Here is a 25,946-nt window from a genome sequence, read left to right as displayed (position 1 = left end):
ACTGTATGGTTACAAATGGGCAGTGGAAGTGTACATTCCATCTAGTTCAACCTATTAAATGTTATAGTGTTTAACGTTCTAAGCCAACGCAAAACATGAGATCTTTTCAAATTATCTTCATTCCACGCTAACAAAATCCTCAGAATTAAAGAATGTATGCAATAATCAATTACCTGTCATTTATGTACAGTGTCAGAGGCCTTGCCAGGGAGTCCTTCAGAAAGCAAGGGAGTCATGTATCTTAGTAGAAATGATTACTAAACCATCCAGGTATAATAAACTGCCCCAATCATTTTCCACAAGCCACAAAACGTTAAGATGTCACAGATACGGTTACAAGTGATTATTGCATAATCCTACTACAAGAGATGATGACATGTCCATTCACAAAACACATATGAAGCTACCGTTATGGAAAACATGTACCAAGCATCCCAGTGTCCAGAAATAGCAAAGACTGGATTTTGAGCTCACATAACCTGAAACCATCTAGTAAGTGAGAAACAGACAAATAAAACCGGGTGATCTAAATTTGGCATCTATACCTTCTAAAATTAGACACAGATAAGGAAATTTAACTCCGCTGCAACCACTAAGCCTGTGTCATCATAAAAGAAAGGACTTTATTATTTTCAGCAAACTAATATTTCGATCACAAATGTGATCTCTATGGTAAAAAAAAGTAATTTAATGGCCTAAATATATTTCAAAGAAAGCCTGCTTCGGCAACATGTTACAGTATATACCTGTAAACTACCAAAATCCACAATGAGAAGGTCAGTCTTTTCGTGATAGAAGCCAGACTTTGGGATCAACAAGTAAGATGGTTGCAGATTTATTTGTAAGTCAAGAATTTTCCTGGTTTCAATTATGTGAGAAAGCCCTAGAAAACAAAACAAAAAAAAGTCAGAAATGGTTACTTAGCGTTTAACTATTTGTAATGCCTAAAAAAAAATTGTGCACATGTTATGTGAAAATCATAGTCCTTTTGATGCAAGGTGCATGGTTGTGTTTGGCAACTATAACATTTTTGTAAATCTAATATTATACCACATAATGTTTGATAAATTAAAGGAAATCTGGCACAAGGCTTTCTCTACCACATCTGACAGCAGGGTCAAAGTCCTTGATTCCAACAATGTATCACTTACTGGACTGCTTGGAGCAGTTTTGTTAAAATCACTTTCATGTGCTGCAGAGCTATCAGTTCTCTGAATGCAGAACCCTGTATATCCCCGCCCTCACCACTGATTGGCAGCTTTCTGTGTATATTGTAAATAGGCAGAAAGCGGCCAGTGGTGGGGTCGGGGTTATACGGAGCTCATGAATATGGAGGACTACATGGCAGAAGGTTTACTAGTCCACTAGAAAATCTCCTGCTAATAATACAGTGATAATATCAAAACTACAGGAAGCAACCCAGTAAGTGAGACATTGCTTGATTCAGGATATCTGCTTCTACATTATGCTGCTCTCAGATTAGGTGGCAAAAACTTGTCTCTTAAAATACAGCACAGGTAATGTGGCCTGAGCCGATATAGATCCCAGCAAATTTGGTAATGTTGCTAGTAGCGATGTAACTTTCACCACTCCCATTCTCGAAGGACTTTTTTTTTTTTTTTTTTTTTTTATTACCGCCTGCACTGTTGACACATACACATTATTAATTCTCAATATGCATATTTTTTATCTCGGAATTTAGAGAATCAAAATATATTTGGTACTGTGCAAGTTTTTGGCAGAGGTGGAAAAAGTTTTCAAAGTATGCTTTCCAAAATAGAAATGTTAATATTTTTATCAATTAACAAAATGTAAAGTGAATGGAAAAAAAAAGAAATCTAACTCCAATCAATATTTGGTGTGACCACCTGTTGGCTTCAAAACGGCATCAATTATTCTAGTTACACATAGTTTTCCAAAGAACTAAGCAGGTAGGTTGTTCCAAACATCTTTCAGAACCAACCTCAGATCTTCTGTGGTTGTAGGTTTGCACAAATCCTTGTGTCTCTTCATATAACCCCAGACAGACTTTGATGTTGAGATCAGGGCTCCTTGAGGACCATATCTTGACTTCCACATCTCCTTGTTCTTTTTTACACAGAATATAGTTCTTAAGGACATTGGTTGTGTGCTTTGAGCGGTTGTGGAGCTGCAGAAAAAATTTGAAGCCAATCAGATGCCCCCCTGATGGTATTGCATGATGGATAACAATCTGCCTGTATTTTAGATGCAGTACTCAGCTAGGGAAGGTTAGTGCAGCAGATTACTTAAACATCGGAGTAAGTCCGGCAGTGTCATCAGCTTAGAACTAGAAGCAACAAGTGGCACCCACTTACACCCATTTACAGTTTGGGCAAGTCTGGTCAGAAGTAGTCTTCATGGAAGCACTGAGGCCAAAAAGTAATACCGTTGACATGGAAACAAGATCAAGATACTCAACTATGTATGAAAGCATAGTAACTGGGCTGCAAAAAAAAGGGTAGCAGGTGCTCGGGACTGATGAGATAAAATTTGAAATATTCAGATGACTTGGGTTTTTTCTGTCAAAAAGTTTGAGAAAGGTACAATAATGAAGGTCTGCAGGCAATAGTGAGGCATGGTGGCGGCTCCTTACTTGTTTGGGGCTTTAGTTCAACAAATGGAGTTGGAGATTTGGTCAAGCCCAGCTGTTGTCCTCAGTGCTAAGAAATACAGGCAGATGATACTTATCCATCAAACAATAGCATCAGGGAAGCATCTAGTTAACTCCAAATTTGCGCTGCAGAAGAATAACGACCCCAAATACTTAGTATTAATGACATTAATAACTATCTTATTGATTTTCATTACGCTTAAGTCCAGGAAGTGATTACATGGCCCCTAAAGCACCCTAATCTCAGCATAATAAAGTCTAAGATTATATAAAAAAAAGACAGAAGGATTTGTGGAAGCCTACATCCACAGAAGATCTGTGGTTCGTTCTAGAAGATGTTAGGAACAACCTGCCTGCAGAGTTCCTTCAAAAATTGTGTGTGTGTTTGTTTACCTAGAAGAATTGATGAGGTTTTCAAGGTAAAAAGGTGGTCACACCAAGATTTGATTTAGATTTTTGTTATGTTCATTCACTTTGCAGCTTACTAATTGATAGCATTAAACTATTAACACTTCTAATTTTGAACCATTCTTACTTTGAAGCATTTTTTCCACATGTGAGATAGGTATGGGAAACTAGTGCTCAAAAATGGGAATAGGACTAGATGGAGCTGCTGATCGTTGAAACGGGTCCTGTGTGACAACCCGTATGCTAATAGCTAAATAAACTAATACTATCGTGCTGAACAGCTAAGAAGGGGGATATATGGAGAACATAGACTTATGACCTACATAAAACAGAAATGCATGAAAAAATATATGAAATGTACTACTGATTTAGTAAGCTGGTCTGACATTGTTTATTAGGAATGGAATTTCCTTTTTCAGTGGATGCAATTTTATTGCCCAAAGTCGGTGCTTGCCAGAAAACAAATCTCCCATGATTGGGAGGTGGGGGGGGCAGGCTCCAGCTTTAAAATTCCTCCTGTAGGCCCAAGCCAGCATAACATGATGAAGAGAGACCATGATTTCCCATAAACATGTAGGTTTTGGCAATTGAACACCGCTGGACTTAACATAACTGATGTCACACGCCACTGACTCCTTCAAGTGCATGCTTACCAGGGACGCTACCGGCCGTAGCACACTGGTCCCATCACTCTCAAGCAAGCTTTTCAGCGTTCCGCTGCACCACCTGGACACTAATGCTTGCAGGAGCACTGAAGATGTCGACACACTCCTATGCTTCCCCCTCGGAAAATGAGAATTTGACCCCTGCACACAGTATGACTTATTTTTATTCCAATTTAACCCAAGTGGGGTTTCCATTTGGAAGAGTAAGTCTGCCACTCTCTAGCATCCAGTGATCATTGACCATTTCTTGGGGATTAATAATAGCAGTACTTACATAATGCACAATTTATTACCCTATCTGTACAGGTGTTTAATGTTACCACCATACCTTAATACAATCATCCACCTCACTCTAAAGGGCCGCTTACATTTAGCGATGCACCAGCGATATGACCCGGTCAGGATCGCTGGTGCATCGCTAAATGATCGCTAGTGAGCTGCCACACAGGCAGACCTCACAGCGATGCAGCAGCGACGCAGCGCACGATACTCACCTTTCACACACAGCGATCCTGACGTCCTCCCGCCCGCCTTCACGTGTCGCTCGTCGTCACAGCAGGAAGCTGACGACGAGAAATGGAGCCGGACATTCTCGCGCGATCAGCGATGGACAGCGGGGGAGCCGGTCAGAGGTAAGTATCACACATAGCGATATCGCTATAACATCACAAAATCGGTGACGCTATAGCGATATCGCTATGTGTAAAACCCCCTTAAGTGGCACAGTTGCCTTCATGTTCATATTTAAAGGTCTTAACCAAACGTTTTATTCATGTAATTATTTATGTTAATATTTCATTATATATTGTTGCATACATTTCTGTTTTAGTTTATGTTATGTAGGTCATATGTCTATGTTCTCCCTATATCCCCCTGCTTAGCGGTTTATCGCGATAGTATTAGTTTATTTAGCCATTTTGTACACATGCCTAAAACTTTTGCATATTTATGAAGCTTCAAAAGAACTTTCACAAAATATTACTATACAGAGCAGAAGACCGTGCAAAATATCTCTGTGGGTCATATACTCTTAAGGGCCTGTCACACCAAGCGATATCGCTAGCAATATCGCTATAACTTGTCACGTTATAGCGATATTGCTAGCGATATCGCTATGTGTGATACTTACCTACAACCCGCTCCCCCGCTGGTTATAGCTGATCGCGCGAGAACGTTCAGGACTGTTTCTTGTCGTCAGCTTCCTACTTGACGACGAGCGACGCGTAGAGCCGGGCGGGAGGACGCAGGATCGCCTGGTATGACAGGTAAGTAGCGACCCCCGTCCCCAGCGATGTCGCTGGTGAGATCTGCCTGTGTGGCAGCTCACTAGCGACCACTTAGCGATGTACCAGCGATCCTGACCGCGTCATATCGCTGGTCGGGATCGCTGGTACATCGCTAAGTGTGACAGTACCTTTACTCCTTGGCTCATTAGGAGATCTGCAGTACACCACCGTACTGTAAACAGAAGCCTAGGTCTTTATGACTTATCTATTGATAAACTTGTCTATGTGGAACCTAAATCAGATTGGCCAAATATCATTAAGCTGAAGCTACATTTTGGTGTATCCCATACACTGTGCTTTACATGCGGCCACTGCAGCTTTTCCAGGTACCTTAAGGGTTCTTTTACACTTACCGAGTTTTTGCGGCCCCAATAGGTTACTATGGGGCCGCAAAATCGGCCCACAAAAATTCCACGGTGCGCCGTATGGCCGTATTTGCGGCTGTGAAAAATATTGAGCCTGCAATGGAAGTTTGTTTTTGCAGTGCACCGTCGCTTCCGGTTTTGCGGATCACCGTTTTTTTTTTTCCCCAATACTTTTTCAATAAGTATTGGAAACCTGAAAAACGGTAATCCGCAAGTTTTTTGCGGTCCGTTATTGCAGCAGACGGTGAATAGCTTAGTTACTCACCGATAACGGTGTTTCTCGGAACCCATGACAGCACCACGGAGAGAGGGGATCCGCCCTTCAGGGACAGGAACCTACAGATAAAAAGGGCGGTACCTCTCCTCCGCCTTCAGTTGGTTACAAAGCATCAGAGGGTCTCCAGGTTAGTTAGACCAGGGTTTCCCAACTCCAGTCCTCAAGGCACACCAACAGATCATGTTTTCAGGATTTCCTTAGTATTGCTCAGGTGATAATTGCTTCACCTGTGCAATACAAAGGAAATCCTGAAAACATGATCTGTTGGTGTGCCTTGAGGACTGGAGTTGGGAAACCCTGAGTTAGACAACAGAAATATATGCATAACATTATAATATTGCTTATTATCAGAAGCACCGTGCCTAAACGGAAACACTCTAATAACAGTAAAACGTGCCCACCACACTCGTGAAGGGGAGGGGAATACGCGGGTGCTGTCATGGGTTCCGAGAAACACCGTTATCGGTGAGTAACTAAGCTATTCTCTCTCACCCATGACAGCACCACGGAGAGAATTACAGAGATTGGTAGCTTAGGGAGGGACCACCGCCTGAAGGACCCTACTCCCGAAGGTCAGGTCAGACGTAGAGGCTAGATCTAATCTATAGTGCCTAAAAAAGGTCGAAGGTGATGACCAGGTGGCCGCCTTACAGATTTGTTCTATTGATACCTCAGATCTTTCAGCCCATGAGGTCACCATCACTCCTGTGGAATGGGCTCTCAACCCTTCCGGGATGGTATTTTCACTGGATGAATATGCCAGGGCAATCGCATCCCTTATGCACCTTGCCAGGGTACTCTTAGATGCTTTGAGTCCCTTCCGAGGTCCCTGAAAACACACAAAGAGAGAGCCTTCCTTCCTACATTTCTTGGTGGCCTCTAGATACTGCACTAGGCACCTCATCACGTCTAAGGTGTGGAATTTGTCTTCTCCCTTCTTTTTAGGATTTGGGCAGAATGAAGGAAGGACTACCTCTTGGGACTTATGGAAGTGTGATGACACTTTGGGTAGATATGCCAGGTCAGGCTTTAAAATGACCCTATCATCTAGAATCTTTGTGAAAGGTGGCCCTACTGATAAAGCTTGCATATCGCTCACTCTGCGAGCTGATGTTAGCGCCAAAAGAAGCACTGTTTTTAACGACAGGATTCTTAGGGATGCTGAGTGAATAGGTTCGAATGGAGGGCCTGTTAGCGTGGATAGTACAAGATTTAGATCCCATGATGGTAATCTTTGATTAGCTATCGGCCTGGATCTGGATACGGCCTTAATAATCTGTCACCCAGGGATTACCTACCACATTATGGTTATAAAGGTGCCCAAGGCCGCTACTTGTACCTTTAATGTGTTGACCGCTAGACCCTGTTCTAGGCCCTTTTGTAGAAATTCTAGGATTTTGTCAATGTGAACCTCATCCTGAACCTTTACCCCCTAAGTGGATAAGAATTTTTTCTTTTTTTTCTTTTTTTTTTCCCCGTTCTCCTGTAGGCTCTCATCGTAACCAGTTCCCTACTTTTTTTTTTTTTTTTTTGTAATGTGGTTATCAAGTTCTCTGAAAACCCTCTGTCTCTCATCAGTGCCCTCTCAAATTCCATGCTGTTAAATGGAATCTCCCTGCCTGAGGGTGTAACACTGGCCCCTGCGATAGCAGGTCCAGGAGATCCGGGAGGATCCATGGGTCGGTTAGAGAGAATATTCTTTGCCAGGAGAACCAGGTTCTTTTGGGCCAGAAGGGGGCTATTAAAATCATTCTTGCCCCATCCTCCCTGACTTTTCTTAGCACTGCTGGGATCAGCATGATCAGGGGAAAGGCATATGTTAGGCCCCATGTCCATGGGAGTATGAAGGCGTCCAGAGCTAGAGGATTTCCCCCGGGGTCTATGGAGCAGAAAGTTTCCACTTTTTGTTTCTGAAGTCGGTGAACAGATCTATGTCCGGGTCCCCCCACATTTTTACAATCTGCCGAAAAACGGACCACTTTTAGGACCCATTCCCCTTGTCGTAATTGGGTGCGACTCAGAAAGTCTGCCCTTTGATTCTCCGTGCCCCGGATGTGTAGTGGTGACAGAGATAGCAGGTTTGCCTCTGCTAATTTGAGGACTCTGGAGAATGTGTCCATTAGGGCTTGGGACCTGGTTCCCCCCTGATGATTTATATATGCTATTGTGACTCGATTGTCGGAAAATATGCGGACATGATGACCCTGGAGCAGGGGTAAGAAGTGTGTTAATGCGTAGCCCACTGCTAAGAGCTCTTACTGGTTCGAGGAGGCTTCTAATTCTTGAACTCCCCATGTACCCTGGGCCACTTCGCTGTTCATGTGTGCTCCCTACCCCGTGGGACTGGCATCTGTGGTAACTATGTGTATTATTTTTGTTACCCAGGGGATCCCTTTGGAAAGGTTGTCTTGGCTTTTCCACCAGGTTAGGGAATGAGTAGTTTTTGAATTTAGGGTAATACGACCCTCTACGTGTCCCCCTACTGCAGACTAGTTGGCTAGTACATCCCACTGTAGATCTCTCGTGTGTAATGGAGCCCATTGGACTGCTGGCAGGCAGGCGGAGAGAGAACCTAGTCGTGACATCGCTTTTCTTAATGTCATGGAGGGATTTTGGATGGCTCGTTACAATTTGAGCGATTTTCTCCTTCTTGCGGTCTGGGAGGCGGCACTCTTGAATGTTTGAGTCCAATGTTAGACCCAAGAATTCCTGTACTCTGCTGGGCTCCGATCTTGATTTTTTTAGATTCAGGAGCCAGCCCAGGCCTTGCAGAGTGTCCATCACTCTGTCCCTCTGTTCCCAGCGTTTTTGAGCCAAGCTGGTTGCTATTAAAAAATAGTCCAGATACGGGATTATTATTATGTCTTGCTCCCTTATATGGGCCATCATCTCTGACACTATTTTGGTAAATACCCGTGGAGCTACAGATATTCCGAATGGCAAGGCTCTATACTGGAGTTCTCTTATCTCGCCCTTTATCGAGATGGCTAACCTGAGATATTGCCTGGAGTTTTTGTGAATGGGGACATGATAATAGGCGTCGCTGAGATCTAACACCGAAATGAAGCAGTTCGGGAACAGGATTTTGGTGGTTGACCTGATAGACTCCATTTTGAAGTTTTAAATTTTTTTTTTTTTAATTTATAATTGTCCGAAACCTGCCGTCTGGCTTGGTCACCAGGAAAAAGAGGGGAGTAAAACCCCTTGCCCCTTCCCTGCAGGGGAACCTCCTGGAGGGCTCCTTTTTCTACCAGGCTTAGGAATTCGTTTCCTAGGGCTTCCTGCTCTTGCATACTGGATCTTAGTGGAGTCATTACATACTTTTGAGGTGGGAGGTTTTTTTTTTGTTTTATTTGGGCAGAACGCATGACCCCGGACCTGCTGGCACGGGCTGGTCTCCCATTCGGGTCCCGGCCCAGGCTCAAGCTGCTTAGCAAATGACACCTGACGAATGGAGTCATGCTCAGCCTAGAATGGCCGGAGGTCCTACTATCCATGGGTTGAGATTCTTTTCCAGGCTGGGAGAAAAAGGGGTTAACCTTCCCCCCCACCCTGAGCAAACTGTCACCTAGAGGGCTTTTTGTCTCAGGACAAGTTTCAGAGGAGGAACCCTCTCTCTCTTCTCTTGTCATCCCACTTTTGCTCTCTCGGTGGTCTCCGCTGAAAACACTTTCTATTCCGAAAGGGCCTCTTAGCTGCATTTGAGAGTGCTGCTGCTTTGGACGATAACCGGACTGAGTCTGCCGATGAGTCCGCTAGGAAGGCAGCCGCTCCCCTTATTACTGGGATAGAGTCTAGGATTTTATCCCTTGGCGTCCCTTCTCTTAGTTGCTTTCCTAGTTGGTCCACCCAAATCATTAGGGCTCTCGAAGTACATGTTGCCGCTATTGCTGGCCTGAGGTTACCTCCAGCTGACTCCCATGCACCTTTAAGAAAGGTATCTGCCTTTTTATCTAGGGGACCCCTGAGGGTGCCCATGTCCTCAAAGGGGAGGGCAAATTTTTTTTTTTTTTTTTTTTTTGAGGCCTTTGCGACAGCTACATCGAGCTTCGGGCCCTCTTCCTCACAGGGATATTTCCTTTTAAGGGAAGGGACCGTGGTGTTTTTCCTGTCCGGTTTATCCCATTCTTTTTGATTAGACCCCGCACATTTTCATTTAGCGGGAACACTCTCCGCGCCTTTTCTGGCCCAGTCCCCCGAACATTATGTCCTGGACTGTTTTATCAGGCCTAGGGTCCAGCACCCCCATGGTAGAAGTTACCGCTTTCACTAGTTTGTCTACCTCGTCTAGGGGGAAGCAGTGACGCTCCTCTGTTTCCTCGTCTGAGGATGAGGAACTGGAATCTGAGGGTTTTGACGTGATTTCTCCCGATGTCGAGGAATCCGACTGGGAAATCACTATTGTGTCTTTCTTTTTTGATTTGTCCCTATGCTTAAGGGATGTAAGGGCACTCTGACCTCCAATTTAATTGCAGCTTTTAGGTCAGAGGCCAAATCCGGAGTTTCCTAACAGAGGATTTCTTTTGTACATGGCTCTGTTTTTTTTTTTTTTTTCCTCTTAAGAAATAGGTAGGGGACTAGCACAAGTGGGGCACTCCCTGTTCTTTTCCCCTTCTTTCCCTAGTAAGGGAAATGGAACTTTTAATACAATGGTGAACATTCACGAAGATCACTCACCCAAAGGTATGCGGCTGCAGGTATCGATTCGGGAGATGGAGTCAGGTCCTGAATGGGCTGCTCTCCAGGTGGCGATTTGCTCCTTGCAGCTGACGTGCTATGCTGCGTGGAGTGATTACTGGAATGACCATCCGTACTGCGTTCCTTTTGACGATGATTGTGGTGCTGCTGCCTGGCTTGCTGCTCCTGTTGCTGGTCACTATCCCCTTCAGGATCGCCTCCAGCCCGGAGCGCTTGTGCAGCCACCATTTTAAAATTTCCCGGCTGGCGTCACCGCTCCCATCCTGCACCGCGGTCCCCGGGAGAGCGCCCCTGCGCTTGCGCCGGTTCTGGGGACCCGGCCGCCATCTTGGTACACCTCTGTACCCCGGCGCCGCCCGCATGTTTACCGGGTCCACGCGAGCCCCGACTTCCTCTCCGGAGCGGCGGCTCCGGCGTCACTCCCGCCCGCTCACCCGGCAGCCCGCATCGGCCCCAGCAGTGGCGGCTTCGGGCACCGCACCCTCCCGAGGCAGGGGCCTCCCCGCTGCCATCACTGGTCAGGCCGGCCCCGGATCCTGGATACACGAAAGGTACCGTCCTGTGGGTCCCTCCGTCAGGGACAGGAACCCAACTGAAGGCGGAGGAGAGGTACCGCCCTTTTTATCTGTAGGTTCCTGTCCCTGAAGGGCGGATCCCCTCTCTCCGTGGTGCTGTCATGGGTGAGAGAGAAAATTGCGGTAACACGGCCCGCAAAAAAGGCCCGCAATAACGGGTCGCAAAAAAACCCGGTAAGTGTAACAGAACCCTAATGGCAAATGCGTCTAGATGTAAAGGAGTAGGGGAAATACGAGAAATCACTGCTGAATTGGTCAATTTGGCCATTTCAGGCACTAGCCTAATAAAATCTAATTAAGCCTATATTGCTTAAAGAAATATATCGATCAATAAATTAGATTTTTATTGAGTCACAATATAGACATAGTACCAATTACATAAATTATCTTGGATTGGAAGTATATAATTTAGTTGTACTACAAGTATGTGTAATGATGGACAGATTGGTAAGAATTAATGAATTACCTGCAGCTGTTTTCTCCTTGATCTCTTCTAGTTTCATCAACGTAGCAGACGTTAGCTCTTCCAAGTCCATTCCTTTATGTGTCCGGAAAAAGTCTGATAGAGCATTAATTGTTGCCTAATAAGGGAAATACAATATGAACAGTAACACTTATTACGGGACATTAAACAAGATATACAATTATATGTTATTTTTGAAGGGTTCCCAGGAAATGAAGTTTCATTCTTCTTCTCTTATATACATACATATTCTTCCTCCATACATCTGTGACCTCATCTCCCGGTACTTACCTGCACACAACCTCCGATCCTCACAAGATCTCCTTCTCTACTCCCCTCTTATCTCCTCTTCCCACAATCGCATACAAGAATTCTCCCATGCATCGCCTCCATTCTGGAACTCTCTACCCCAACATATCAGACTCTCGCCTACTGTGGAAACATTCAAAAAGAACCTGAACACCTACCTCTTCCGATCCAGCGCTACCCTCGCCTACTGTATCCTCACCTATCTCTTGTAGACTGTGAGCCCTCCCGGGCAGGGTCCTCTCTCCTCCTGTACCAGTCGTGACTTGTATTGTTTAAGCTTACTGTACTTGTATTTATTACGTATATCCCTCCTCACATGTAAATCGCCATGGAATAAATGGCGCTATAATAATAAATAACATAAGTAACATTTTCTTATTCATTCCTTACTAAATTAAATACATAATTTCCAAATTGTTTAAAACATAATATTGTCAGATAAAAGCCAAATGATTATTTATTAAAACAGATAAGATGAATAAACTGCCGTGTGGAAACCTATAATACAACACAAGATAAACTTTACATGGAGACATATAAAAAGCATATGGAAAAAAAATCTAGAGAAACAAGTGGTAAGATTAAAGACCAATAGCAGATAACAGTGAATGTGAGAATTCCCAAACTCCAACCAACAGTCTCAATATTTAGTCTGATAACTAACAAAATATTACTCATACGTGTAATGACTTATTACCAGAGTTTCTCTATACGTTGATAAAGTTTGGGAGCTTTCAGAATATTAACTCCAATCATATTACAAAAGTACTATAAATTACTGGGTGTTCAATTTTATTAAAAAACAAATCTTAAAAGATATTGGGAGTCACTGAGCATCTCAAAATAAAGATACAAAATAAAAACGAAGATAGTCTAAGGGTAAGTGCACACGTTGCGGATTCTGCTGCGGAAATGTGTACGGCGTTTTTTGTTTTTCATAGATTTTAATGGTACGGTACACCGCAGCAGAAATTGCTGTGGATCCGCAGGGCCAAAACCGCTGTGGATCCGCAGCAGAATCCGCAGCGTGTGCACATACCCTAAAATGCTTCAACCATGACAATGACATGCAGTGCTCCTGAAAAAAAGCTAAACTTACAGCATCATAAATGATCTCCACGGGCTGCGACTGCAATGTTAGGACTTGATCTGCAGTGTGGTCTTCAGGGTTAGTTTCAAACTTGATCTTAAGGAGGGATGATTCGTTGGAGCCAATTGTACTTACTAGAGATGGAACGATATTTTGCTGGCTCAAACCTGTCACATACCAATGGTCCAGTTTTGCTTCTACCCTGAAAAAGTCAAAAACAGAATACACTAGCTTAATATACTCAATAAACGACAGTACATTTGATTCATAGGGGCAGTAACAGAGTTCCAATGTATCTAGCTCAGATAACTAATTTTAGTCATTTCACTTTTACATTTCCAAGTGATCCACATTCTAAGTATTTCTTCGTGCATGCACCACTTGATGCAACTTGCTTTGTACTAATATAATAATGTTCCTACATACACTATAAAGGGGTTGTCCTTTGTAAAATGTCATAGTATCTTAAGGTTGCAGAGATCTGAAATAGCCAACAGAGCTGTTGCTGATCCTCCCCAAGTCCAGCGCTGTATCTCCACAGCTTCTCTGGCCTTTTTGATTGGTTGCAGTGGTTATGGATGTGATGTCACCGCTGAAGCCTATCTGCATGGATTCTGCATGGGTACAATAAAACTCTACCATAACTCTTATAGTACAATAATGATTTAAAAAGGTAAAACCTCTTTAATTTTCTCTTTTTTATATAAAGGGTAAGTCAAGGCATCCCACTAGTGATAAGCGAACGTGCTCGGATAACGACTTTTTCGAGAATGCTCGGTCGTTATTCGACCATCTGTGAGTGCTCATTTATTACATTTCGAATTCCTGCGGCTGCATGATTTGCGGCTGTAACGCTAGCTTCAGACTAGCATTCGTGGGTGCAGCGCAGGGCCGCCGCTAAGCACCCCCCCCCGGCCGCGCACCCTCCGGTCAGTTCCTCCTCTGATCGCATGAGGCTGCATGCGATCAGCGTATCCAATATTTAGCGTTGGATACGTATCCTATATTTAGCGTTGGATACGCTGATCATGCGCTGGTCTGATTTTGCTGGCGCTGCGCCCAGAGCACAAAAATGTAACACAGTGCATTTTTGTGTGCTGGGCGCAGCGCCAGCAAAATCAGACCAGCGCATGGCAAGCGCACGATCAGCGTATCCAACGCTAAATATAGGATACGCTGATCGCATGCAGCCTCATGCGATCAGAGGAGGAACTGACCGGAGGGGGCGGGGCTTAGCAGCGGCCCTGCGCTGCGCGCCCACGAACGCTAGTGTGAAACTAGCCTTAGACATCTTCAACACATGTGAGGATTCCCTAACAAACAGGCAATCCCCACATGTTCAGGCTGTCTAACAGCCGCATACCATGTAGCCGTAGGGACTCAAACATAATATAGGAGGTTAGGGGGCATTTTTCCCCCACATTTCAACTTATGCATCACAAAAGAGTATACCGGTCTCTTTTCATTGCAAAATCAGAACACTGTGGATTGGAGGTGGAGAGGAACCGTCCGCCTACTTGCAACATCCGTTTTAACAGTGGTGATGCAGTGGGGGCTGCACGGATGCCATACAGGGGGACTCTGTACATCCTATGGGTTCAATCCCTTAGGATGGGGACAGGGCTAGTTGTCCGGCATAGGCCTGGCTGCGGCAGAGGATACATTGAGGCGACACTCCATGTGCTCGGCCGTAAGTCTGTGTGAGGAGATCGGTGCCCTTTAAGAGACCCGTCGCCCGTAAGTCAGCTCAGGCATGGCATCTCATGTCGCAGGAGAGGGTACGTGGAGGCGACACTCGCAGGTGCTCGCCTGTTGTTGGTTTGGGGAAATCGGAGCCTTGAAAGGTTCCATTGACCCCATCATCCAGTGAAAAATGAAAAAGATAAAATAATAAAAAGGTCTGAAGACCAGACCAGTGTGCCTCCTACAGACACTAAGAACTAGTTCACTTGGAGCCAGCAGGAGGGTGTACACTGCAGACGAGGAGCTAACTCTTTTTGTCTCAGCTTAGTGTCCTCCTAGTGGCAGCAGCATAACACCCATGGTCTGTGCCCCCCAATGAGGCGAAGGAGAAATCAGAATACGGTGGATCTGAAAATTCTCAACATATTAAGTTTCGCAGAGTTTTTTCAGCTACATGATGAATACAATTTTGAAAGCCTCATCCACCTGTACTGTAAATGGCTGAAGATTTGATCAAATAATAGATAAAAAGGGTGCGGAATTAAGACTGCCATTTGTTGTAAATCTTGTTGCGCAAGACAAAACTTTTGACACAAGAAATATTAAATCAAACATATTTACTGTAATGCCCAAAAATAAATTATGCTTCGTGCAACAGCAAATAAGGCTTTAGTCCATGCTTTTAGGGAGCATGTTTGACAATCTGTTTGTCACATACACACGTGGTCAACATTGTTGCTACCCCTCGCTTAATGACAGAAAAAGACACAATGGTCACAGAAATAACTTGAATCTGACAACCAAAAAAATAAAACTCATGAAATAGGCCTGAACAGAAATGATGGTACCCCTGAAAATAATGTGATAAATGGGACATGTTAAACCAAGGTGTGTCCACTAGTTAGTATCACAGGTGTCTACAATCTTGGAATCAGTGAGTGGGCCTGTATAGAGGGCTACAGAAACTCACTGAGCTGTTTTGCGACATGGTGTGTATCACACTGAACATGGATCAGAGAAAGCGAAGGAAAGAGTTGTCTTGGGAGATTAGAAAGAAAATTATAGACAAACACGTTAAAGGTAAAAGGTTTAAGACCATCTCAAAGCAGCTTGATGTTCCTGTGACTACAGTTGGCCATATTATTCAGAAATTTAAGATCCATGGGACTGTAGCTTACCGCCCTGGACGTGGCTGCAGGAGGAAAATTGATGACAAACCAAAGAGACGGATAATACGAATGGTAACAAAAGAAAATGCAAAACACCTTAGTGGCGAGAAAGATGCCAATTGGCAAAATGCCAAAAATCCCCAGCAAGGGAAACAAGATACCCGCTCAAACAAGACATATGTATAAGGAGAAACAAGAGCTAGTAGGCAAAAAAAGTCTAAAAAGATTCCATTTTTATTAGGTAAATGATCAGGACTTACAATAATCACACATATAAAAATAGTGAGACCATAGCAGAATGAACCAGGTGCGTCACTGGGAGGAAGTCAATGCCCAAAAATGCATTTAACACCTAATGAGGGGTTAATGACCAGTATATAACATTACTAAGAAGTATAAATGCAAGGAGAGAACTCAGAGTGGTAGATAATTAAGACGTATGTGGCAATTCACACATGAGGCGTAAGCATGTAGCAATATGCATGTGCAGGTAAAAGCTATAATAAGCTAGCTACGCTGAAGACGTCTCATAAGAACCAGTGCCAAAATAAAAGACCGAAAAAAGAAACTCACCAGTAATGTGAAGGGCAATAGACAAGACCCCAGGACCGGGTAAAGAACTCCAACGCACGTTTCGCATGCACACCTCAAGGGGAGGAAGCGGTGCGGTGTGCACGCGAAACGTGCGTTGGGGTTCTTTACCCGGTCCTGGGGTCTTGTCTATTGCCCTTCACATTACTAGTGAGTTTCTTTTTTCGGTCTTTTATTTTGGCACTGGTTCTTATGAGACGTCTTCAGCGTAGCTAGCTTATTATAGCTTTTACCTGCACATGCATATTGCTACGTGCTTACGCCTCACGTGTGAATTGCCACATACGTCTTAATTATCTACCACTCTGAGTTCACTCCTTGCATTTATACTTCTTAGTAATGTTATATACTGGTCATTAACCCCTCATTAGGTGTTAAATGCATTTTTGGGCATTGACTTCCTCCCAGTGACGCACCTGGTTCATTCTGCTATGGTCTCACTATTTTTATATGTGTAATTATTGTAAGTCCTGATCATTTACCTAATAAAAATGGAATCTTTTTAGACTTTTTTGCCTACTAGCTCTTGTTTCTCCTTATACATATGGTAACAAAAGAGCCCAGAAAAACTTCTAAACAGATTAAAGGTGAACTTCAAGCTCAAGGAACATCACTGTCAGATCACACCATCCGTTGTTGTATGAGCCAAAGTTGATTTCATGGGAGATGACCAAGGAGGACACCATTGTTGAAAAAAAAAAAAAAATGCCAGACTGGAATTTGCCAAACTACATGTTGACAAGCTTCTGGGAGAATGTCCTATGGACAGATGAGACAAAAATGGAACTTTTTGGCAAGGCATATCAGCTGTATGTTCACAGGTGGAAAAATGAAGCATATCAAAAAAAGAACACTGTCCCTGCTGTGAAACATGGAGGAGGCTCTGTTATGTTCTGGGGCTGTTTTGCAGCATCTGGCACAGGGTGTCTAGAATCTGTGCAGGGTACAATGAAATCTCAAAACTATCAAGGGATTCTAGAGAGAAGTGTGCTGCCCAGAGTCAGAACGCTTGGTCTCCGTTGCAGGTCATGGGTCTTGCAACAGGATAATGACCCAAAACAAACACCGAAAAACACCCAAAAATGGCTAAGAGGAAAACACTGAACTATTCTGAAGTGGCCTCCTATGAGCCCTGCCCTAAATCCTATTGATGATCATCTTTGGAAAGAGCTGAAACATGCCGTCTGGAAAAGGCAACCTTCAAACACGAGACAACTGGAGCAGTTTGCTCTTGTGGAGTGGGCCAAAATACCTGTCGAGAGGTGCAGAATTCTCTCACAGTTACAGGAATTGTTTGATTGCAGTGATTGCTTCAAAAGGTTGTGCAACAAAATATTAAGTTAAGGGTACCATCATTTATGTCCAGGCCTATTTCATGAGTTTTATTTATTTATTTTTTTTTTAATTCTGTGGAAGCATGGTTGAAAAGTAATGTCTGACTTTCATTTGTTCATTTTCATAGATATTATTTACTTATTATTACTTTTGAAACACGGGTATTACATACCTGGTAATGTGTTTTTTCATGAGACATGACGGCACCACGAGAGAGGGGATCCGCCCTACGAGGACAGGAAACCTTCAAGATAAAAAGGGCGGCTCCTCTCTCCGCATCAGTTGTTTTACAGAGCACGAGAGGAACTCCGCAGGTTAGTGTACACATAAATAATACAACTTTAATACTGTTAAATTTCCAACACCAAGGGAGTGTATAATACTAACGAAACACCCAACTAATGACGTGATAGGGCGGGAATATAAGGGTGCCGTCATGTCTCATGAAAAAACACATTACCAGGTATGTAATACCCGTGTTTTTCCATTCTACATGACGGCACCACGAGAGAGTTACAGAGATTTGTATTCTCTTTTAGGGGGGGATCACTGCCTGTAACACTCTTCTCCCGAATGTGAGATCAGAGGTAGCAGATAGGTCTAATCTATAATGTTTGAAAAAGGTAGACGGAGAGGACCAAGCGGCCGCCTTACAGATTTGGTCGATGGAGGCGTCCGCTCTCTCCGCCCAGGACGTTGCCATGGCCCTCGTGGAATGGGCTTTTAGGCCCTCTGGAACAGCCCTGCCTGCACTACCATATGCTAGTATGATGGCCTCTCTCACCCATCTAGCTATAGTTTGCTTAGAGGCTTTAAGGCCCTTCCTTGCCCCCTGGTATGAAACAAATAGGGCCCTCTGTTTCCTCCAGGGTTTTGTCATCTCTAAATATTGTAGGATACATCTCCTAACATCTAAGCAATGTAGCCTCTCCTCCTTCTTGTTACCGGGGTTAGGACAAAAGGATGGCAAGACTACTTCCTGAGCTCTGTGGAATTTCGACACTACCTTAGGGAGGTATGCTGGGTCTAATCTTAAGACAACTCTATCGTCCATAACCTGAGTGTATGGCGGGTCTGCTGACAGTGCGTGTAAGTCCCCCACCCTACGTGCCGATGTAAGTGCCACTAATAAGGCTGTTTTTAAAGTTAACACTTTATCTGATGTCATGTCTAGTGGTTCAAATGGACTTTCTGTTAGAGATGATAGGACTAAGTTTAGATCCCAGGGAGGAGGTTTAGGAGATGGGACAGAGTTAGCCCTAGTACAGGCCCGGATAAACCTGGCCACCCATCTATCATTTGCTAGGTCATAGTTGAATAATGCTGCCAGGGCTGAAACGTGTACTTTGAGGGTGCTGACAGCTAAGCCCAAGTCTAAACCCCTTTGCAGAAACTCTAGCACTGCCCTCACCGGTACTTCTCCCTCCCGTATTGGGCCTGAGGTGGACAAAAATTTTCTCCATATTCTCCCGTATATTTTTGTAGTCACTGGCTTTCTGCTACTGATTAGGGTGGAAATTAACCTTTGTGAAAACCCTTTTTTCTCTAACAGTGACCTTTCAAATTCCAGGCTGTCAAATGCAACCTGGAGTTCGGAGGGTGATTGAAGGGACCCTGTGTTAGGAGGTCGTGGTCCTCTGGGAGTACCCATGGGTCCGTCACCGACATCACTCTTAGCCAGTAGAACCACGGCCTTTTTGGCCAAAAGGGAGCTATCATAATTACTCTGGCTCGGTCCTCCCTGATCTTCTTCAGGACTAACGGAATGAGGCATATCGGGGGGAAGGCGTACAGGAGACCTGATGTCCATTTTATCCTGAAGGCGTCTACCGCCAGTGGCATGTCTGCTGGACTTAGAGAGCAGAACTTTTGAACCTTTCTGTTGGTTTTTGAGGCGAAGAGATCTATTATGGGTTTCCCCCACATAAGCATAATCCGTTGAAAAATGGACTCTTTTAGGCACCATTCGCCTTGCTTCAACCGGTTCCTGCTCAGAAAGTCTGCCTTCAGGTTGTCCACACCTCGGATATGCAGGGCCGATAATGAGAGAAACTGACGTTCCGCTAGAGTCAGTATTCTTCCCGCTATTTTCATTAATGACCGAGAACGGGTGCCCCCTGATGGTTCACATATGCTACTGCTGTACAATTGTCTGATAGGACTTTCACGTGATGTCCTGTCAGGTGTGTCAGTAAACCTTCCAGCGCCCTTTCGATGGCTAGCAGCTCCCACTCGTTTGAGGATAGATCTTTTTCGTTCTGAGCCCAAGGATCTTGAAGCCATAGGGTGTCTAGATGGGCTCCCCAGCCCCAGGGGCTGGCATCTGTCGTGACTACTCTGGAGGCTGTATATGTCCAGGGTACTCCCCTTGGAGAGGACTCTATCTGTAACCACCACCTGAGTGACTGGAGTACAGGGTCCGGGATGGTGAGCTTTTGCTCTAACTGCCCCTGAAGCCTCAGATCGTTTTGTAACACACACCACTGAAGTTCCCTTGTGTGAAATTGAGCCCATTTTATTGCTGGTATGCAGGAAGTTAGGGATCCCAACACTGACATGGCTTTCCTCAGAGTCATTACTGGCTTTCTTAATGTTGTCCTGATTAGGTTTTTGATTTTTTCTTCTTTTTCCTCTGGGAGGCGACATTCCTGCATCACCGAGTCTATTGTTAGGCCCAAAAAATTCTGGATCATAGTTGGTTCCAGTTTGGATTTTTTGAGGTTCAGCTGCCAACCCAGAGTCTGAAGTGTCTCCATCACTATCTTGACTTGTTCCTGACAGTGAGAAATCTCTCCCCACTATCAGGAAGTCGTCCAGATATGGTATTACCAGGGCATCTTTTTCCCTGAGATGTGCCGAGACCTCCGCAATTAATTTCGTGAAGACCCGGGGGGCTATTGCTACCCCAAAGGGCAGAGCCCTGTATTGAAAGTGATGCCACTGAGATTTTATCTGGACTGCCACCCTGAGATATTTGCGGTCTTGCTGCCGGATCGGGACATGATAGTAAGCATCCTTGAGATCCAGGACCGCCATGTAACACCGAGGAAAGAGGAGTTTCACTGCAGATCTTATGGTTTCCATCTTGAATGATGGGACTATCAAATATCTGTTGAGGCCTTTCAGATTTATAATTGTCCTCCAGGAATTGTCTGGTTTCTTTATTAGAAATAGGGGGGAGTAAAAGCCTTCCTTTTTTTCTTTTTCCGGAACTTGTTCCAGTACGAGTTTCTGTATGAGTGACAATACCTCCTCTTCCAGACTCTCTTGTCTTTCTTGAGAAGATTGCACTGGAGTCTGAATGAATTTTTGTGGTGGCCAATGGTGGAACTTTAATTCCAGACCTGACCCTACTATCTGTCGGATCCAGGTGCTGGATGAGATTCTCTTCCAGGCTGGGAGGAAGTGAGAGAGCCTTCCCCCCACCTGAGAAGGACCGTCACTGGGAGGGTTTTTTGGCTTCCCTGGAGGGCTTGCCGAAATAGAAGCCTCTCCCTCCTCTGTATCGCCTGTCAGAATTGTTTTTGTCTTGATCTCTGAATTGTTGCTTTCTGAATTTTCGGCCCCTCTGAAAGGAGCGCCGAAACGCTTGAAATGGTTGTTTTGGAAAATTTTTCTTTGTATCACCCGCTTTTTCCAATACGTCATCCAATGCAGGTCCGAACAAGAAATTTCCCTCACATGGCAGAGAGCACAGTTTCATCTTTGCCTGAGTGTCCCCCGGCCAGCATTTTAGCCATACTGCGCGCCGTCCTACATTGGTTAAGGCTGCTGACTTTGCTGCTAGTCTGGCCGAGTCTGCAGAAGCCTCTGCAAGAAAGTCTGCCGCCGCTCTAATAGCCGGTAATGCTTCCAGAATTGACTCTCTGGGAACTCCACGTTCTAGTTGATCCTCCAAGTTGTCTACCCATATCTTTAGAGACCTAGCCACACACGTAGCTGAGATAGCCGGTCTTAGCGCCCCAGCCGAGGTTTCCCAGGCTGTCTTAAGGCAATTGTCAGTCTTCCGGTCCAGCGGTTCTTTCAGAAACCCCAGATCCTCAAAGGGTAGGGAGGTTTTCCTGGCGACTTTTGATATTGCTACATCGATTTTGGGAGCCCTATCCCAGGATGAGGATGCCACTTCCTCAAAGGGATACCTCCTCTTCAGAGAATTAGATATCTGGGACTTTTTCTCTGGTTTTCCCATTCGCGTTTTATGAGCTCTTCTATTTGCTCATTAATAGGGAAGGTCTTACGCTTTTTCTTTTGTAGTCCACTGAACATGAGTTCTTGGGCTGTCTTTTTTGCTCGCTCCTCTACCAGCCCCATGGTAGATCTGATTGCTTTAATAAGTTCATCCGTAGATTCTACTGGGAACGTATCTTCCCCATCTGAGCTACTATCTGAATAGTGCGTTTTATCTGAGTCCTCCTCTGATCCTGTATAGTCTTCTTGAGAGACCCCTGAGGGGCTGGATCTACCCCTAGTTTTCCTATCTGCGTCCGCAGATTGTAATGCACTTACTGACTTACAAACCTCTGTTTGAATTAGGGACCTCAGACTATCCGAGAATGAGGGAGTCTCCTCCGCTATTGTTTTGTTAATACACTCCTGGCATAACTTTTTATTCCAGGCTGTTCCTACGGGACTTTTGCATAAAGCACATTCTTTATTCTTAGATTTTCCCCTACTTTTCTTAGGGACTTTCTATACTCCACCCCGCCAATGTATGTAAGAGAGGGAGGAGAGGGAAGAGAGGAGACAAGAGAAAGAGAACAGACATTAGAGTACTGGACTTTCTCGTAGTTCACTCACCACTCGGACGCTTTCACAAAACGGGTACCGGATCTGGAGGCTGACTGGTCTTCTCACTGTCTCCTAAGGAGACTAGGGACCCCTCCTTCTTGCGTTGACGATCCGCCCGTGCGCTGCCCGAGCGGCTTCCACTGCTGCTGCGGCGTCTGGCTCTTTTCGTGTGAGCTTGACCGCCTTTCCTTCGCTTCCTGGCGTGGTTGTATATGCTCTGGCGAGGGGCTCTCCATCCTGCCGTATATGTCTGCTGCTATCCTGTGCTGAGAGCAGTCACACCTGACCATGTAATGGTGTAGTGACGCCAGCCACTACCGGTTTAAATAGCAGCCCCCCGCTTCCAGCTGCTTAGCATGAGCCAAATGAGAGCAGTCTCTTTTTTTTTTTTTTTTTGACCAACTGGTCTTGCACCTGCCGCGCCTCTGTGTGGACGTGCGTGCGCGCGCATGCGTGCTCCGTGCCCCTCCCGGGACCGTGCGCACCTTCTGCTTCTCCCAGGCCCCGTGGTGTCGTGCGCGCCGCTTTACTTCCGGGTCGCCGCACTACTTCCGGTTCGTCGGCCATGATGCGCGCTCTCAGTGCGCGCGCCTCCCGGTGCGGCCCGGCCGAGTGAGCGCCTGCATTTCGGGATCCCCGGACACCTCTTACCTGCATGGTGGATGCCATCTCCCTGCTCTGGCGCAGGTATGTGCGGAACGACCTCCGCTGCGGGGTCCGGTGTCTGGTGCTCACAGGGAGGGTACACAATCTGTGGCCTCCGAGGAGCTTTTCTGCCCGGGCACTGATGTGCCTCCTGGGCTGCATGGCCACTATATGTCAACAGGGAGGGACACTATCAGTGGCCTCCCTGGACCTCCTCGCCTCCGTTCGCCTGGGTATGCCCGGCTGTGGCCATGCTCTCGCTCAGGGGGGGCATAGGAATATATGGCCCCCGAGGCGACTACCAGTACCTGGTGACGGGTGTAGCAGACCGGTGCCTGCCAGTAATCACCCGACCCAGGCCCAGGCATCCTCTTCTTTCTTCCATCAAGAGGTTTTCATCTTGAGGGTTCCCCATCGAGGACAGGAAACCAACTGATGCGGAGAGAGGAGCCGCCCTTTTTATCTTGAAGGTTTCCTGTCCTCGTAGGGCGGATCCCCTCTCTCGTGGTGCCGTCATGTAGAATGGAAAAAGATTCAAGTTATTTCTATGACCATTGTGTGTTTTTCTGCCATTAAACGAGGGATACCAACAATTTTGACCACGTGTGTATACTTCACACATATACAGAAACTTGCAATGCAGGTATGCTCTATTCAAGGAAGGGGTCCGACATCCAAAATATTTACAAAAGCAGTCTTGTAAAATGATTGGAGCATAATCCATGTATCAAACTAATCTAACAATTACAGTAAGTATAAAATATAGTAACCACATTTATTTGCACAGAACAACAAGTAGCGGGACTCACTTTATAGCCTGCGCTCCTGGTCTCTGATAGATTTTAGTGCTAAGATCAATTATCTGCACCTTCAAAGTCTCCGGTGCATGGGCATCGTCTCTGATGACTATAGATGTCCTAAGTAACTGGAAACTTAGAATGTGTGCAACGTACTGCCAGGAAAAAAGACAAAAGTTAATTCTAACAAAATAATCGGGCTTTAAATATGTAGGACAATCAATTTTTGCAATTGGATTCATTAAAGATTTTAAACAATTTGCTCTCTATAGCCTCTGGTTACACTGTCCACCAAAATGAAAAGAAGGTAGCTGGAGGACTGCTACAAACCATCTTTCGTGTATGGTAGAGAAAAAGTGATGATCTGTATGTGCTTTAGTATTGATGAGGTAGAGCATTTGCACCAGGAAAAAGGAATATTAAATAAGGAAGGCTATCTATAAAAGATGAATGAACGTGCTCAGATAATGTGTTACCTGAGCATTCTTGGGTGTTTACAGAATATCTTGGATGTGCTCGAATAATATGTTTGAGTCTCTGCGGCTGCATATTTTGTGGCTGATAGGAAATCCCCGCATGCGTTGCAACTGTCTAACAAACAGACAATCCCCGCATGTGTTGTTGCTGTCGAACAGCTGTGAATCATGCAGACGCACTGACTTGAGCATATTACCCGAGCACACCCAAGATACTCGGATAACACCCGAGAATGCTCGGATAACACATTTTCTGAGCACGTTCATTAATCACTACTATCTACCCATTCTGTATTCATATTGGATAGCATTTGATTCGAGCTATCCTACAATAACTCAAAGCAATGCTGCAAATTATGCCTACTTTGGAAGACGCGGTCAGCTGGTATTCTGTGGGCAGTTGACAAAAGGAGCTCTTAACTTCTGAGTTGTTGCTTTATTGAAAGCGAAGATTTTTTTTTCTTTCCAAGCTGCTAACACCTGTAGAAAATCTACTTACCGCCTTGGGCAAACAGAGGTTATGAGAGCTTTCACTGTAACCTATTGCAGTAAAGAGTTTCTTCTTTTCCTCGGGAGTCATCAAGTCTTCAATTTCTGAAAAAAAAAAAAAAAATTTAAATAAAAGCACATACATTATAGATTAAATATGGTCAATATTTCTTTAGTAAAATGTTAATCTGTTGTAACGGCAGAATAGTGTAGCATTACCAATGATCACCCATATCCTCATCATTTGTCAAAAGGAGAAGTCTTCACCTGCATTAATACTGTTAGGGTATATGCAAATGTTTATTATTTGAAGCAGATTTATCTGCACCAGTGTGTTGGCAGGAAAACGCTATGTAAAAAAAAATAAAACACAATTTTTAGGTGCGCTTTGATGCGTTTTTACATGTATTTATTCCTATTCATTTGAGCCTCCCCCAGGCTCTATTTGATTATGCACCTGTGTCTGGGCCTGTTTCATCCTTCATCTATGGTTGCTGGTTAGGCAGTGTGGAGGTCAGATCGGAGATGTCCATGTCCGTACCTGGTTAGCCTTTATCTGCGCTTGCCCTTCTGGTGTCACGGGAGTGATTCAGAAATGCTTTGGGTACGTTTGCATTTTATATAGTCTTGCTTTTAATACATTTAGGAGGCCATAATGGCACAGTGAATATAAAAAACAGAGTAGGTCTGCCCCATATGAGAATGCCTTGGCGTGGCGGGGTGGCTCAAAGAATTTTTCAATTTTTTGCTAAATGTCTCATTTTAAAGTTCAGTTAGACACTAATATGTGCACGTGCACTTTATGCATTGCGTGCTGACCATAGGCAGCGCTGGCTTCTTGGCTTTTTTGTTTATTCATATGAATGGGTGAAAAATGCCATAAAAAAGCTGAAAGGACATGCTGAGCATTTAAAAACCACTTTGATAGTTCAAATCTGCAAGGAAAAAAAGAAACAGCCTGTGCACGAGATTTAAGAAATATATTTCTCTTTGCTGGTACTGTAAACTAGAGCGTTTTTTACCCGTGTAAATTTTACACCATTCAACGTGGCTATAAACAACATCTTAATGTATTCCGTAGGTCATAATGACTGATACTAATTTTAGACAGGTTTTTCCTGTGCAAATGTTGCAAAACTAAAAAAGAAAAAATCTGTTAGCTTTTGTGTTATCACACTTCAAGAGTCATGACTTTATTTTTCTTT

At 44.6% G+C, this 25,946-nt stretch overlaps 1 protein-coding gene across 2 annotated transcripts in view; it reads right to left on the bottom strand.

Moving 5' to 3' along the window:
- The window catches only part of VPS13C (vacuolar protein sorting 13 homolog C), a 518,321-nt gene that overhangs the window by 309,748 nt on the left and 182,627 nt on the right, over positions 1 to 25,946 (bottom strand). For both annotated transcript variants that reach the window (XM_073579421.1, XM_073579422.1), the window contains 5 exons: positions 24,752 to 24,846; positions 23,789 to 23,931; positions 12,778 to 12,970; positions 11,373 to 11,487; positions 747 to 883 (listed from right to left, as the gene is read on the bottom strand). In XM_073579421.1, coding sequence (XP_073435522.1) covers positions 747 to 883; positions 11,373 to 11,487; positions 12,778 to 12,970; positions 23,789 to 23,931; positions 24,752 to 24,846 — 683 coding nt within the window. The remainder of the gene's footprint in view (positions 1 to 746; positions 884 to 11,372; positions 11,488 to 12,777; positions 12,971 to 23,788; positions 23,932 to 24,751; positions 24,847 to 25,946) is intronic.

This window comes from Dendrobates tinctorius, unplaced genomic scaffold, assembly GCF_039654945.1.
Source record: "Dendrobates tinctorius isolate UK_male_01 unplaced genomic scaffold, ASM3965494v1 ptg000062l, whole genome shotgun sequence".
Classification (NCBI taxonomy): domain Eukaryota; kingdom Metazoa; phylum Chordata; class Amphibia; order Anura; family Dendrobatidae; genus Dendrobates; species Dendrobates tinctorius.
This window is presented reverse-complemented; position numbering and strand designations above follow the sequence as displayed.